The sequence below is a fragment of the Terrapene carolina genome, unplaced genomic scaffold (genome assembly GCF_002925995.2).
Source record: "Terrapene carolina triunguis isolate 2854851 unplaced genomic scaffold, T_m_triunguis-2.0 Scaffold194, whole genome shotgun sequence".
Classification (NCBI taxonomy): Eukaryota; Metazoa; Chordata; order Testudines; family Emydidae; genus Terrapene; species Terrapene triunguis.
This window is the reverse complement of record NW_020664545.1, coordinates 738,498-752,973: the sequence shown is the minus strand read 5'-3', so window position 1 is coordinate 752,973 and position 14,476 is coordinate 738,498. Positions and strand designations below refer to the sequence as shown.

Genomic DNA, 14,476 nt, shown 5'->3' with positions numbered 1-14,476 from the left:
GAAGCTGTGCAATAAGAAAATGTTTGAAAAATTAAAATGCCATAAACTTTCTTCACTGTGCTCTTTTTTAAATTTGAAGAAAAATGTAAATCCACATTTGAAATAAAAGGTAGCAGCTTATCAGAGAATATATATATTAGTACTTAGACATATTGAATGGCAGCAAGGATGGTGCAAAAGCTGCCAGCAGAGCATTCTCAAAATCAAAACAATATTTTGCTCTGTATTCCTACCTCTTTGACAGTGATCGTGGGTCCAGCAGCGTTCAATGAAATTGCCATTTATTACAGTAGATGGGCAGTTGCTTTTTCCTTTCACAGTTCCTGGACACACATCTCCACACTCTTCTGTGTCATCCTTGTTGGCAACGATGTAATTGTCTTCCACAGAGTCTAAAATCCTAGACCAGTCGATTGTGGACAAGTAACACAGTTCATTGTTCTTCTCGATCCGCACTGCACCTCGAGTAATGTTCATCAGGTTATAAAGGCCAATCTCTTTCAAGTGAACCATCTCAAAAATGACCAGAGCATAGTTAAAGAAGAGATGAGTTCCTCGAATCACAGTGAGGTTGGGAAAAAGCCCCTTTAAACTCTCTAAGCCATATACCCGAAAGAGCAGTAAGTAGTCCGTAATCATAGTCAGTTTGGGAAAGCTGAGCTCACGGAAATCTTCAGGCTTGGTTTTAAACATCAGCAATATTTGCAAGTGGCCCTCGATCACAGTGCAGTTCTCAAGCCTATTCAACCGGGTCAGGTTATTCCGGATGTCCATGCTCCCGCAAACTGGAAGGCAAAGAACAGAAATAAGCAAGTGACCATTTTCTAAAAAAAATATATGTTCAACCACTGTACAATACACTGCACAGTCGGAACATGACTGGGTACATTTTAAAGTAGTATGGCTTACGCACTAGGAAATATTGCAAGGAACAATCCTGCATATATGTGCCTGTCGGTATGGGCTAGAAGACTTCATAGGTCTTTGTTATCTGCAATTTCTAGAATTTTTTGTTTGCTGTGAATGGAGTCTCCACATTGAAGTAACAGTATTCTAGACAGCCATCTGGCATTCACAAGAGACGAATAAGTATCTATTCAGCAAAGGATTTTTGGCAAGTATTTAAACCATACCTACCTCATGTCAGATTATGCAATTAATGCAAAAGGATTTAATGGGAGTAACTGGGCAATATGGCATCGTATGCAGGGGACTGAGCGAGTGAAGGAAATTTTGTGAAAATGAAAGAACACAGCCTATACTCTAGCTTGGCCTTTATTGAGAGGGTAATAATGATATTTCTAGATTAGTTTATTTTACTGTTTTTACATTGCAAGGTTGGAAACCTTTTCCCTGCAATATCTAGTTAAGCATTTTATTCAACAGAACCAATAATCCAGAGAGAAAACTGGCAAAGTGAACAATCGCACATGGCTCAAATTAGAAGAAAAACAGAACCGTAAGACCAGGCACCAATGAAACAAGGAACCAAAGAAACCTGGGTGTATTTACAACTCTAGACCAGCATTTCTCAAATGCGGCCAGCCGGGGCTTTTCTTGCAGCCAGTCTCCCCGGCTGTGATGTGGGGGAGGCAAAGTAGCGGCCCCTCCCCCTCCCTGTTGCTCCTGGGTGCACTGCCTTGGTGCTGGTTGCTGGAGACACAGGGCTTTGAACTCAGGCTGTGGGGCTTCAGGCTCCAGTCCGCCTTCCCTGACCTCCCATCCAGGGCTGAGTAAGTCTGCTGTGAAAAGTGATACTTGTATGTTTATTAATATCACTTTTCACAACAGACTTACTAGCTAGCAGTAAATAAATTACAATAATTTGGACATGTATATGTGCATATTTGTTTGTTTTTCCTAAAGCTAGTAAGTATTTTAGGAAAAAGTGTGAGAATGGCCACCAGCACTCTGATGCCACCAAATAATTTGTCCTGAGAACCCCTGCTCTAGACACTGAAAACAAATTCACCAAGGAGATCAATTGCAACAGCTGGTGCAGGACTGAGTGACAGCACAAAATCCACATGTGACTGAGTCTTTTTACAAAACCAGGCTGAGAACCACAGTATCAAAACACAGAGTCTACTGAAAAAGCCTACTACAGGAATAAGATGTCTAGCAAAGCCCCAGACAAACCATTGCTGAAGTTACCCACTCTACTATTGCATCACAGAGCTCAGGCCTTCTGTCTAGCCACACTGCCAAGTGAAGGAACCAAATCTGGGTTCTAATTTTGAATCTTCAGCTCAGTCCATCTCTCCTCAAGGCAATAGGGGAGGGGAGGCAGACATCCCTCACTCTGGCTACTGATTCTTCTTTCCCTTTTCAATCAACCCAGGCTGAACAAGCTGTATTGACTACTGCCACTCTGTTCCCTGTGACCCCCAAGCCCTTGCTCACCTGCACAGAATGCACAATTCATCACCTTGTTCTTCAAATCAGGCTGATCATATATTTCAGTATCAAGTCAAAGTTATCTTCCTTGATTTTCCTCTCCTCCGTGGACTTGCTCCAGCTGTTGTCAGATCTCGTCTCTCTCTCTAGACTGCTCTTCACCCCCTCTATTCTTTCAGCACCAACCTGCTCTTCCCTTTCACACAAACTTTCAACTGTTAATGCAAAATTCTTCTCTCTATGCCCAACACCATGACCTCTCTAGAACATCCTCCCTGAATCTCTTCCCCTCGCTAACTCTCAATTGCCTTCCTAGTCTGATTGAAAAAGGTTATTTTTCTACCACCCCACCCCCACCTCCTATCATCTGGAATACTAGTTACCATCAAAGGATTTTTGGAAATGATGGAAATGAATTGATTCCAGAAAAATAAATACGGTTCTAATGATTAATCTACAAGGCAGTAAAATTTGCATGCACATAAAAATGCACATGGCACTTGGACTGATAACATATCCACAGTATAGGGCTCTTGGCACTTTTAACAAAAGTACCATTTCTTGGCATTTTTTGTAAAGGGACAGGACAAAGCCTTGTAAGGAGCACTATGCACTGTCTAAGGGGATGGACTAAATGGAATCTGGTAACCCTTTTTCCATCTTCCTGAATTTCCTTTAGTAGGAGAGAGGGGGTTTGATAGGATAATATTTTGCCTTTTTGTATAACAAATTCTCTTTAAAAAAAATTCTGTTCATGGAAATATTAAAACAAAATCCTGTTGTGCAAGATGTTATGCCAATGGCAGGGCGAACTTGCTTCTTAATCAGTACTGGATACAAAGAGGGTTCCACAAGTGTACACAGCCTCTGGATGGTCAGATATAGCATATGTTTCATTGCAGCATCCCCAGAAACAGATAATGAAGCAGAATCCTACCCTTGCTGGTAACAGCTTGCCTTCCCAAATGCAGGACAACTGCTTCAGGTAAACAAGGATGGGGAGGAAGAGAGGTAAAAGGCCAAAGTGAAAAGGTCAGATGGTAGTAGTAGTCAAATCCCAATTTGCACCAGCTGCATCTAACCTGTTCTTGACATCACTTTGAGGATACTAAAATCCCGTTCGCATACACCCTTCTTTTCCTGTCATAGGAGAAAGATGTGTGTATTCCTGGGTGCTTGTAAACATTCTGCCACCACAAAATAAAAGTCAAGTGGAAAGTGAGCTAAAAACTTACTAGAACAGAAAATCAGCATTAAATCTGGGTGGGTTTTTTTCTTGGTTTGTTTGCTTTTATACATCAATCCTACCTTTTATTTGCAAGAGGCAATCTGCAGAGCACGAGCTACTAACCAAAGTGTGAGTAACATGAGACATACTAAGCCTATCCCAGTGTTAGTTAAAGTTATAACTCCTTTAGTAACTGGTTCTAACCTTAGGATTCGGACTATGTATTGAGTTATTTAAACGGTGTGTCTCTCTAACAGCATTGGATGCTGCAGTCTCCTTAACCTATCAAAATTCCTTTGGAAGCATTCCTCAAAATGATCCCTGGTGACAGCTCTTCTGATTCAGAGTCTACAGCTCCTCTCTCAAAATATTATATTTGAAGATCCAGGATTTTCTATTTGGATATTACAATGTCAGACCAATCACCTACTTATCAAACTGTATGTAAACAACAATGCTAAACTAACACAGTTATCATTAATAACATTTACCTGTATGTCTAACTCCATACCTGAATGTACCAGTATATCTTCCAGTGCAGCTACCAGTAAATGCCTTTTAAAACAAAACAGTGCAAGATCATACAGACTTTTCATCTCTATTACTAATTATGAACTTCTATCTCAATTATACCATCCAGGGCCAGTAACCTAATTCAATTAACACCCATACAAACATCTCTGTTGCTCTGATTGCATCAGATGCCACCGGGGCAATGCATGTATGCACTGTTTTGTTGCTGTGAGATGAAAGTTTTAAGTACAATTTGCAGACTGTCACCCTTGACTGAGATCCCTTTAAAAGGTCACAGGTACAGGAGAATAAACCTCTAAAAATTCTTTACATCGAATTCTGTTCTTAAAACTCTTTAGCCACTACTCAAATACCTCACTGTCAGTAAGCACCTTTCATGGTCACTCCTTCTACCTGTGATCTTTAGATAAGTACCACAGATCAGGGTCAAATCTTCCAAGATAGAATTATTTAAATCTGTTCCTATTAATCTGAATTGAAGTCAATCTTTTTTTTTTTTTTTTTTTAAGCAAAAGCTTAAGATGATTTTATACACTAAGCTTTTAGCTGGAGTAGACTTATGCAGCTGTATTATAAACATGCACGTTTATGGCACTACATGATAAAAACAGCTTTAGAAGAGAGGTTTCTAAAATCTAGACCCTGTTCATGCTCACAGAACTGTTTGTGGCAAGCGGATAGTTTCCATACTTATCTGTAAAACACTTAGCATGCTGCTAGCACCGCACAAATTAAAGTATTAACTATTAGTGGTGCAACTGAGTATCGCTATATGGAAATTCAAGACTGAAAGTTGGCTACTTTTCAAAACACCAACAACAACTGAGGCATGTTCAGTCTAGACAGAGCATTTTGTGCCTCTTCATTTTAACTTTTGTAAGGCATGTGATGCATTTATCTTTGATTTCTATCACTGATATCATCCCTGCTTTCTGCTGAGGTGTTAAAACAATTTTCCATAGAAATTTAATTAGCACATAAACGTGATATGTTTATAACTTTCATACTTGTGAGAATTCTCCTTGTCTAGTTGCTTTGCTATCTCAGTAAAGACTTATCTCTGCATGTGCAGAAATCCCTTCCTGAATCAGAATCTACATGAGGATTGGGTGGCTGAAAGCTTTAGAATCCACATTCAAAGCTTCTTATCAACACAAGAGGCAGCGAGAGATTTTTAATTATAATTGGAATAATTTAGCCATTTTTCTAGCAGATTAATTGCAAAATGTGATTTGCAAGTAAGTATAAAATAAATCTTAAAACAATACTGCACTATTACTGCATTCAGTGCCATGGAAGTACCTAGCACACATACTACTACTAAGATTTGCTTTCAGCCTAAAAGCACAGTACTTCACAAGTTGGCCAACAGATTGTCTTAACTTGGTTTCATTACATTTACTTTAATAAAGCCAACAGGAGTAACATTAGGCAACTGAATTCAGATTTTACCTCTTTCATAAACCCCAAAACATCAAGTTAGCCACCAATCCAAGAGTACTTTTCAATGTTTGAGTCCAAAGGACACAATACTGAACGCAAAGGCAGACTAGTTTAACTTACTATAGAGGCCTTCTATCCACTTCAAATAGAAATCAAACCATAAATTTAACAGTTTTGTTTAACAGTTGACATTTACAGTAATAACTTTAAACTTAACAAAATAATATCACTTGGGTTCTCTTATAGAATAAAGCCACCGTAGCTACTTCACTCTGAAAAGAGCTCTTCCAAAGACTGTTGTAACTTTTTCCTGCAACCTTTGCTTTCTCTTCTACACGCATATGAAAGCTACACTATGAATTTTTTTCTCACAAAGACTATATGCAACAACAACAACACACCCTGAAGTCATTTATGTGGTTTCCTAACAGAGACTCTTCCACTGAACACAGACATTCAAAATTAATTCCAAGTATCTTGGGCCATTATGGCCTGGGAGGCAAGTCACTGTTTTAAAGCTGTCTAAATATACGCTTTCACAATACGACCACTTAGATCAGCTTATAAATAAGTGAGGCACAGTTAATGGGTTCTCCTCTTTAAATACTAAGCCATTTAATATTTGAGATCTGGCTGCTTACTGATTGGTGTGTTAAATCAGAATTTAATCAAAGCACCCTACCAATAGAAAATAGGTGCTGCAGCTTATAAAGGAATCAAGATTGAGAGTGCCACCCCCTGCATGAACATAGGAGTCTAGCCACACAGATAAGGCCTAGTTTCTTGCTCATCCACCCATGTCCACTTGAACCCATCTACTCTCGCAGTAGCTTACTGAGTCCAATGCATTCAAAGACACTAGAGTTTGGGATCTTGCAGTAAAACATGCTCAAAGTTACATATTAAAAGGGCTCATGGTGCATTAGATTAGTCTTTAAAAAACGCTTAGTTCTATTTGTTTGACTCGTTTGAAAGCAGAAGAGAAGCAAAGATCTTTGCAAGGGCGAGCAGGAACACACTACAGGGAAGGCTTGTTTCCCACAACACACTTCTTGGGTGCTGGAAGCACAAGGCCTTTGGCCACGTGCCACGATATACATAAGCCCCACTCATTATACAACCACCACGTGTGTTGCCATTTTAAGAAGTTACTAACTGGTGTAACACACAACCTAGCAGTTTAAAGGCAATGAATATTCTGATCTTAGTTTTCCACAGACCCCTAATGTGTTGTTGTTTTTTAAAAAAACAATTGTATATAATTTCTAGGAAAACCTCATAGCAATTGTTCATAAAACTGATTCATTGCAAATAAAAATTAAACCTGGCACTATTTGGAGACTAAGCAATAATATTGCTCAATGGGATTTTTTTTGCATTACATCCAAGTTGCTTCAAAAATCATTAGCAGAAGAATTTTACAATGTACACAGCACATCAAAATGTGTGCCTTTAAAAGTGGGACAGGGAATCTTGTGACCAGCTAACAAGAACCTCTTTTACCCCACCCTTGCTTCTGGGTAAGGTGGGAGGGAATCAACAAACTCTCTCACTGGGCACCCCAAACATGAGAAATATTGGGAGAAAATTAAACATATCGTACATGGATGGTTTTAGTATTTCTTCAGAGCAAGTTAGAAGGGGAAGGATGCTTTCAGGACAGCAAATGCATGTTGGGGGTGACACCCACAAAGTGGGACTTTCCCCCAAAGCCTTAAAATTTCATACAAACTATTACATTTAGCTCAGCAGTATCTCATCTATATCGACTATTTCTGCCAACCTAGTAACTAGCCTTACACGAAATTAGATAATAGCTAGCAAGATATGAAATAATCTTGGAGGGAACAGGGGGAAATTACATGGTAAGGAGTTTGTTCATTCTAACAAAGCAAATATTTTCAGCATCATTTTTCCATTTAAAAACCAAGACATCTCAAAATAACAAATACAGTTTTAAATTTTTGGCCATACCAAGAGGCCAACAACTTTGCTGGAGGCCTTGTGGCTGCTTCTAATGAAGTGCCAGGACAGCATGCTATTTGGGGCAACAAAGAGGAATCGGCAGGAGCAGTAACATGATTATTAGTTAATCGGTGCCAAGCATCAAAGCTTCAACAAACTCTTCTAAGGATGCTTTGAAGCAAGGAAAATGCACTTCTCGGCAGCCACACACAAACTGCAAAACTGATGGCTAGGGAGGCACGTTTTTCTTTCATTATTTTCCCACTGGTAGATTCAAGTGTCTTGCCAGAAAAGAGAATATTTTCTATTAAAATTTAATTTTTAAAAAGGGTTCAGGAGTATTATTAAAGGTAAAAATCAAGCTATTCTTCATAAAGAACATAAATCGACTACCAAATAAAACTTAACCTGACACTTGAAACACAGGTTTCCTCTAGAAAAAGGAGAAACAACAGAAAGAAAAACCACCACAATACGTTGATATTCAATGCATAAACCACAAGTGCAACTAAGACAGGATTAGTAACACAATCAGCTTAATTCTTGGTTTCTGCTTACCAAATGCACAGGTAACAAGTTTCAGCAGACAAAGTTGTTACACAGGAGTAGCTACTTTGACACATATAAAGCTCTGTTTAATGTAATTTAAATATATACAGTTAACTTCTAGGAAATGGAAAAGACAATAAATATTACTCAAGTCTTTTCCATAAGAAAGGAATTACTACCAAGAATAAAAGCTCAGGGTTCAAGGCCACTAGACACACATGCAGCAGACTGCAAATTATTTAGTACATGGATGCAATGGTAAGTTAACTATCCAAGTCTTTTATCGCTTAAGAGTTAGCATTAGGTGAATCCTTAGAAAAAACCATCACGGGTCAAGAGCTTCTTTTCTAAAATAACCAACAACTTCTTTAAAGGCACAACCTATCTAAGGTTATAGCAATTTTAAATGAAATTGTATTGAAACTTTTGTAGAATTTCACATTTCGGTGGAAATTCTTTTAAAAAAAAACCAACAATTTATCTATTGACTTACAAGGGATTTTGCTCATGACTTCTTATTCTATTCAGGTTCTCATTCTACGGCCATCACCATGCTATGTGAACACCATTTCATGGTGCATCACAAAGTTAGACAGTTAAGAATATTTTATAAAACTTCAGAACTGTAGAATAGAAAAAAAAAGTCTTTCCTGAATATATTTGTTGAATTCTACCCAGCCATTTGAGCCTTCCATTTGTGCTGCAGCCACTCTCATGTCAGCCCTATAACTTCATATTACCAAAGGAACAAGGGTTTTTTTCCCAGCTTCTCTCGGCAATTTCTTCTTGGGGAAAAATTCAGCAACAAAGGAATATGAAAACTGGTCAAATTAGCTCCCAAAAGAAAGACAAAAGTTCAGAAGCCAGTTAGTGAGTTTTTCTTCAAGACAAATAAGCTGAGTTCTGCTTTGATGTTGGAAACTTTAAGGAAAGGGATCGAGCCTCAAATATCTGCTCCACCATATTGTATATACTAGGGTCCACCATTGCTCCCACTAAAGTTGCTGACAACATTCCCAGTGAGCCAAATTTTACCTATGACATCACATAATAAATTTGGACACTAATCTCAATGGGAATAGGCACAAAGCCCAGGCTGCATGCTCTCTCTCTCCACCATACAACAAAAAGGGAAGGGACAGCCAAATAGGACAGCAGCCATATGGGAGGAGTAAAAAATACTCCTGCATCCTTGGTTATCAAGTTATTCAAAGTAACTTTAATTAAATAAATAAAATAAACCATTTCTAGACATTTCTAATCAGGCCACCAAGAAAGAATTAAATGGCAAGGCACAGCAATTTTTCTAAAATACATGCCGTAAAGACAGGCAGAGCCTCTTGTGCAAACTAGTTTGGCAGCAATACTAAGGAACTGAATGGAGAAACTACATCTGATGTCAGCTTTGGTTTTCAAAATACAGTGACTGGGAGAAATTCTGGAACCTAAACTTTATTTATAGTAAACAGTGTGGATAATAAACCTTAATGACTCACTACTCCAGAGCTTTGTTTCTTTATCCATTAAGTCAGAGATAACATAGTACTGTTCATGAAAAGAAGACCACAGACCATTTAACATATTAACGTCATAGTTTTAAAAATGTATACAGCCTGCCTCAGTAACTGAATCACTAAAAGAAAACAACATTCATTTTGCTCAATCCAAAAGCATGACACTTCACACATAATAAACTCTTGTTTTGAGGAATACGATATGGGAAGAGGAAAGAGGGCTTCTGAGTATTTCTTTTTCTTACTTGTATGACAATTTCTGAATCTAGTGACTGGGGTTGTCCACCTTGCTGAGATGAGAGGTCATGAGTACTACCAGCCAGGTGAGACCTCAATGCAAGGGACTGCAAAAGCCAGTTTCCAAACTACTTTAATGGTTTAACAAACAGAAAAAGATCTAATGGTTAAACTGTTTAATTTCAAACTTCAGTTTGCCACCCCTGATAGCGAGATCTGTGCGGTGAAGCAGGTTCAGGTAAGGCTGTGATGAAGGTGAGAGTCTGTTCATTTACCCTTAAGCTACCTCAGATGACCTTGTGAGGCAGCTGCTGCATTCATTCCTGTAGGCAAGAAAGGAGAAGGCCTCTGCTAAGGCCAGGGCAATTCCCCTGTGTCCTGGAGACAGCTTCTCCTGTGCCAATCGCACACAAATGCCATAGCCTGGCCTGCTGCACTCTGCATTCTGCCCCAAACCTGGGATTCTATACCATTTTTATGTTCTATATATTAAAGTTATAACAGGAGCCTCTTTCTTTACTGTTGTGCCTGTCCTCTACAAAGACAAATGACAGACTGGAGCAACCAAAGATGAATCCACTGAGCCCAGGTGTTCAGAACTAGACAACCAAAAGGGTGAAAAAGTAGATATTAGAGGAGTTTGAGTTCAGGTAGAAAGCTCTCATTGACTTCAGAGGAAGCAGTCAGGCCTCAAGTCTCTGCCATGAGGCAGATATGCTGCCAGTCTCACAAATGAGAACTTTTTTTTACTTGCACAACACTCAAACGATAAGCCTGGAAGCTTAAATTAATAACTTTGCTAGATGCTAAAAATTATGGTCTTAATAAAGACACTAGATTTATGGCTCATTACAACAATCTGTAACCCACTAATCCCCCTTTTTGTCTTATGACCACAGAGCTGTTACCAGGCCACTTCATCTGGAATGATCCCCTAAAACAGCAGTTCTCAAACTGTGGGTCATGACCCCATTTTAAATGGAGTCGCCAGGGGTGGCATTAGACTTGCTGGGGCAGAAGCTGAAGCCTGAGCCCCACCGCCCAGGGCCGAAGCCCAAGGGCTTCAGCTCTAGGTGATGGGGCTCAAGTTACAGGCTTCCCCCCCACACACACCCCTGAAGCTGAAGCTCTTGGGCATTGGCTGTGTCCCCCAACCCGAGGTGGTGGGTGAGCTCTGACTTCAGTTCCCCTTCCTGGGGTCGGGTTGTAATTTTTGTTGCAGAAGGGGACCATGGAGCAATTAAGTTTGAGAACCCCTGCCCTAGAATATTTGCTACTTATGCTAAACTATCTGTTCAATCTTGTATTTAGCTGACACACTCTCTGTACCTTTCCCAGACCTGAAGAAGAGCTCTGAGTTGTTCGAAAACTTCTCTCTCTCTCTCTCTCACCAACAGAAGTTAGTCCAATAAAAGATATTCCCTCACCACCTTGTCTCTAACTTTTTTCAGCAAGATGGCCATCCCCAGGACTGCCCTGTGAAAGGTTCACCAGATTATTTTTGGTGATGAGTGCTTTTCATTTTAGGACCTCTCCAGGCTGCAGGCAGAGGACAGTTTCCATTTATAAAAGAATATTTCATGGAACCCTACAACTGCAAGAGAGAAGGCCTGTATAACTATAGTGACAATTGACTTTTTCATATTATAAACTCACAGGAGCAAAGTTGACTTCGAGGGTGATGCTCAGCATATGACAGAACTAAAAGAACTGGGGGAAGGAGGGGCACCTTTTAAGGAGCTTTACAAAGACACAGTTTTACATGTGGTCTAGTGGTTAGAGCAGAGAAACAGGAGTCAAGATTAAATTGAAAATTCTTTGGACTAGGGACCTCATCTTCCTACACATCTGTAACATGCCTAGGACACTAATGGCACTCTTTAAATGATAAAATTAAGTAGAAATATCCTTAAATTCCACTATGGGCCCTGCTATAATCTGACTCCATGGGCATTGCTCCCATTTCTCGATCTGTAAAACAGAAATAATACTTCCCTATTTCACAAGGATGATGTGAGAATTAATTTCTTATGTTCATAAACACACATGCAATCCAAGAACAAAAGGTGCTATAGAAAGCCACAATAGCAGCAATTTGTTTGTAACAGTAACAATTTGTAAAGAACTTTGAGGTCCGTGGATTAAAGTTGTATCGGTATTAATATTAGTGTTGTGCACTGGAGAGAGAAATCTTCACATATCTCCACAGGCCACAGTTTGGGCTGCTTGCTGACTATATCTCAACTCCTAGATGAAAAATACAGTAGTAATCCTTTTCAAGATTTGTTGTTAATAAATAAATAATTGGGTTTTTTTTAAAAGAGCTTGTGAGTGAAGAGGGGGAGGTATTTTTGATTACATGACCAGCCAAATAGCCTGATTTTCCAGCAGTCAGAGGTGTTTCCTGCTTTGTACACCCTTTATTATTGTATGTATGCGACAAGTCCATCATTGCAGTATCTGGACTCTGAACCACCCTACTGATATTAATTCCTTTTGTGGGAAATGTGCCAAGTACAATGAAAGTTATTAAATGAACAAATTTCAGTACTTAATTCTCTTTATGCAAATATTTACTAACGGGTTCTTTCATTTTCTATAAAAACAACAAACATTCTACATTCAAACAAAAAACTCTAGCTAAAGTAATTTATTTAAGCAACCTTATCCAACAAAATCAGCCATAGAAAACAATGGTCTGACATTAGCTAACTAAGATAGCTGTGAGATTCATTTATGAGTCCCCCCAATCCCTCCACTGCAGGTTCTTACTATTATTGTTTTAATGTAACTTCTCTCCACACCCTTGCTTTTAATACCTGTAGACTACAAGGCCTGCCTAAGAATATTTTTGTGGTTAATTTCATACCCTTGCAACTCTAAGCCTACACTGAGCTAAGAGCCTTCTGGAACTATATCTGGTGTTGAAATTAACCAAAAAAAAGAGAGAAGTGAGGGGGAACTACAGTTAGAATCCTCTAACATGGCATAGAAAAGGCTAGAGTGGCATGCTTTGTCATATTTAAAACAAATTAGACCCACAAAGGCATTACTTGTAGTTGTACTTTTACCCACGAAAGCTTATGCCCAAATAAATCTGTTAGTTTTTAAGGTGCCACTAGACTCCTCGTTGTTTTTGTAGATACAGACTAACACGGCTACCCTTCTATTACTTGTAGCGTAAATGCCAACAGAAAAGCATGGGCTAAGTCTCTCAGCTCCCTATTTTATATATAGACAGATGATACAATTATACCCCCTTCACATGCCAAATGCCACATTTAAGAGAAACAGTTTTAGAACCTGATTCAGAAGTCAACTTAGAGGTCCCATTTCAAAATATTTTTGAGAAGTAAATATTAATGGCCACTAAGGTAAAGTTACCAGCAACAAAGATTTTTCATTTATCCCCAAATCAAAATAAAATAAAAATTCAAAAACAAGTAACTCCAACTAGAGTAGGCCAAGCAAAGTAGGAATAAGGTATTTTACTCATGACCAAGTCTATTTAAAGGAATTTTGTTCCTTCAAAATAAACACTCTCAGTATCTTTTAAAAAGGTGATCTCAGCTATACGCAGGTACTTTTGCACACTAGTTGAATTTCTGGGAGCTTCCAAAGAACACTTCCCTTTTAACATTCAGACATGCAGTAGGCTATTTTCTGATAATTTAAGACAATTCCTGCACATAATTATACTTCATACCCCAAAACCTACATTTAAGAAATACACTGGTTGTGACAGAAAAAAAATTAAAAGCAAGAAAGTCCACAGCTCAGGGTGAAGAGTCCTGGGGCATTTGCTCCAATATCTAGGCAGTCTGCCCGTACCCTGTCTCACCGCTCAGGTACAAGGCAAATGGGATGGACGCTGGCAGACTGGCTGTGAAGCAGGGTACCAAGGGAGGGGTGTGTGGGGGAGCCTGACTCCCATTTCCAGAGGGCCTGATTGCGACAGGACACTCGAGGGTTTTGCAGTGTAGCGAGGTTGCTGTTTGCAGCAGCACATTGTATTTATAGTTGTACCCACGACCCTGCGGTTCCAGTAGATCTCGAGGTGCCATTTCCTGGGGGTTTGTGTTTGCGGAACAGCCTGGCAGCCATACAAGGCGGGACAGGCGCAGCTCGGCTGAGGAAAGTCACCTTTACCAGCGGGCCGGGCACGGGAGCGGCAGCGGCACCCACAGCTCCGGGACACGGGGGGGACACCCCGTCACCCGGCCCCGCTGGTCCCCACACAGCCCCCGCCACGCCTCCCTCCCCGCCGCGCACGGCTCGGCCCCGGCCCCCGGCCCCGGCCCGGGTCCCCACCTGAGGGGCGCGGAGCGGGACGGAGCCGCCCGGGCCCGCGCGCCCACTAGGCCGCGCCCCCCCCCCGCTACTTCCTCTCCCCCCGGCTCGGGCCGCAGCAGGCCCCCAGCAGCGCCGCCAGCGCGAGCGCCGCCGCCGCCGCCCTCAGCGCCATGGCGCGGAGCCGCCTCCCTCAGGCCGCCGCTCGCGGGCTCAGAGGCCACGGGGCTGGCGCGGGGGCCGAGCCCGGAGCCGCATCTTCGGCGAGAGCCCGGGGCCGCCGCCCCCTTATAGCGCCCGGCCGCCTGCCCAGGAAGCG

General features: G+C 40.7%; 1 protein-coding gene across 1 annotated transcript in view; it reads right to left on the bottom strand.

Moving 5' to 3' along the window:
• Positions 1–14,470, bottom strand: part of INSR (insulin receptor) — a 106,111-nt gene extending 91,641 nt beyond the window's left edge. Inside the window, exons 1-2 of the mRNA XM_026655084.1 lie at positions 14,254–14,470; positions 234–785 (exon numbers count right to left, since the gene is read on the bottom strand). Of these exons, the coding sequence (XP_026510869.1) occupies positions 234–785; positions 14,254–14,332 (631 nt within the window). The 5' untranslated portion in view covers positions 14,333–14,470. The remainder of the gene's footprint in view (positions 1–233; positions 786–14,253) is intronic.
• Between the last annotated feature and the right edge of the window lie 6 nt (positions 14,471–14,476).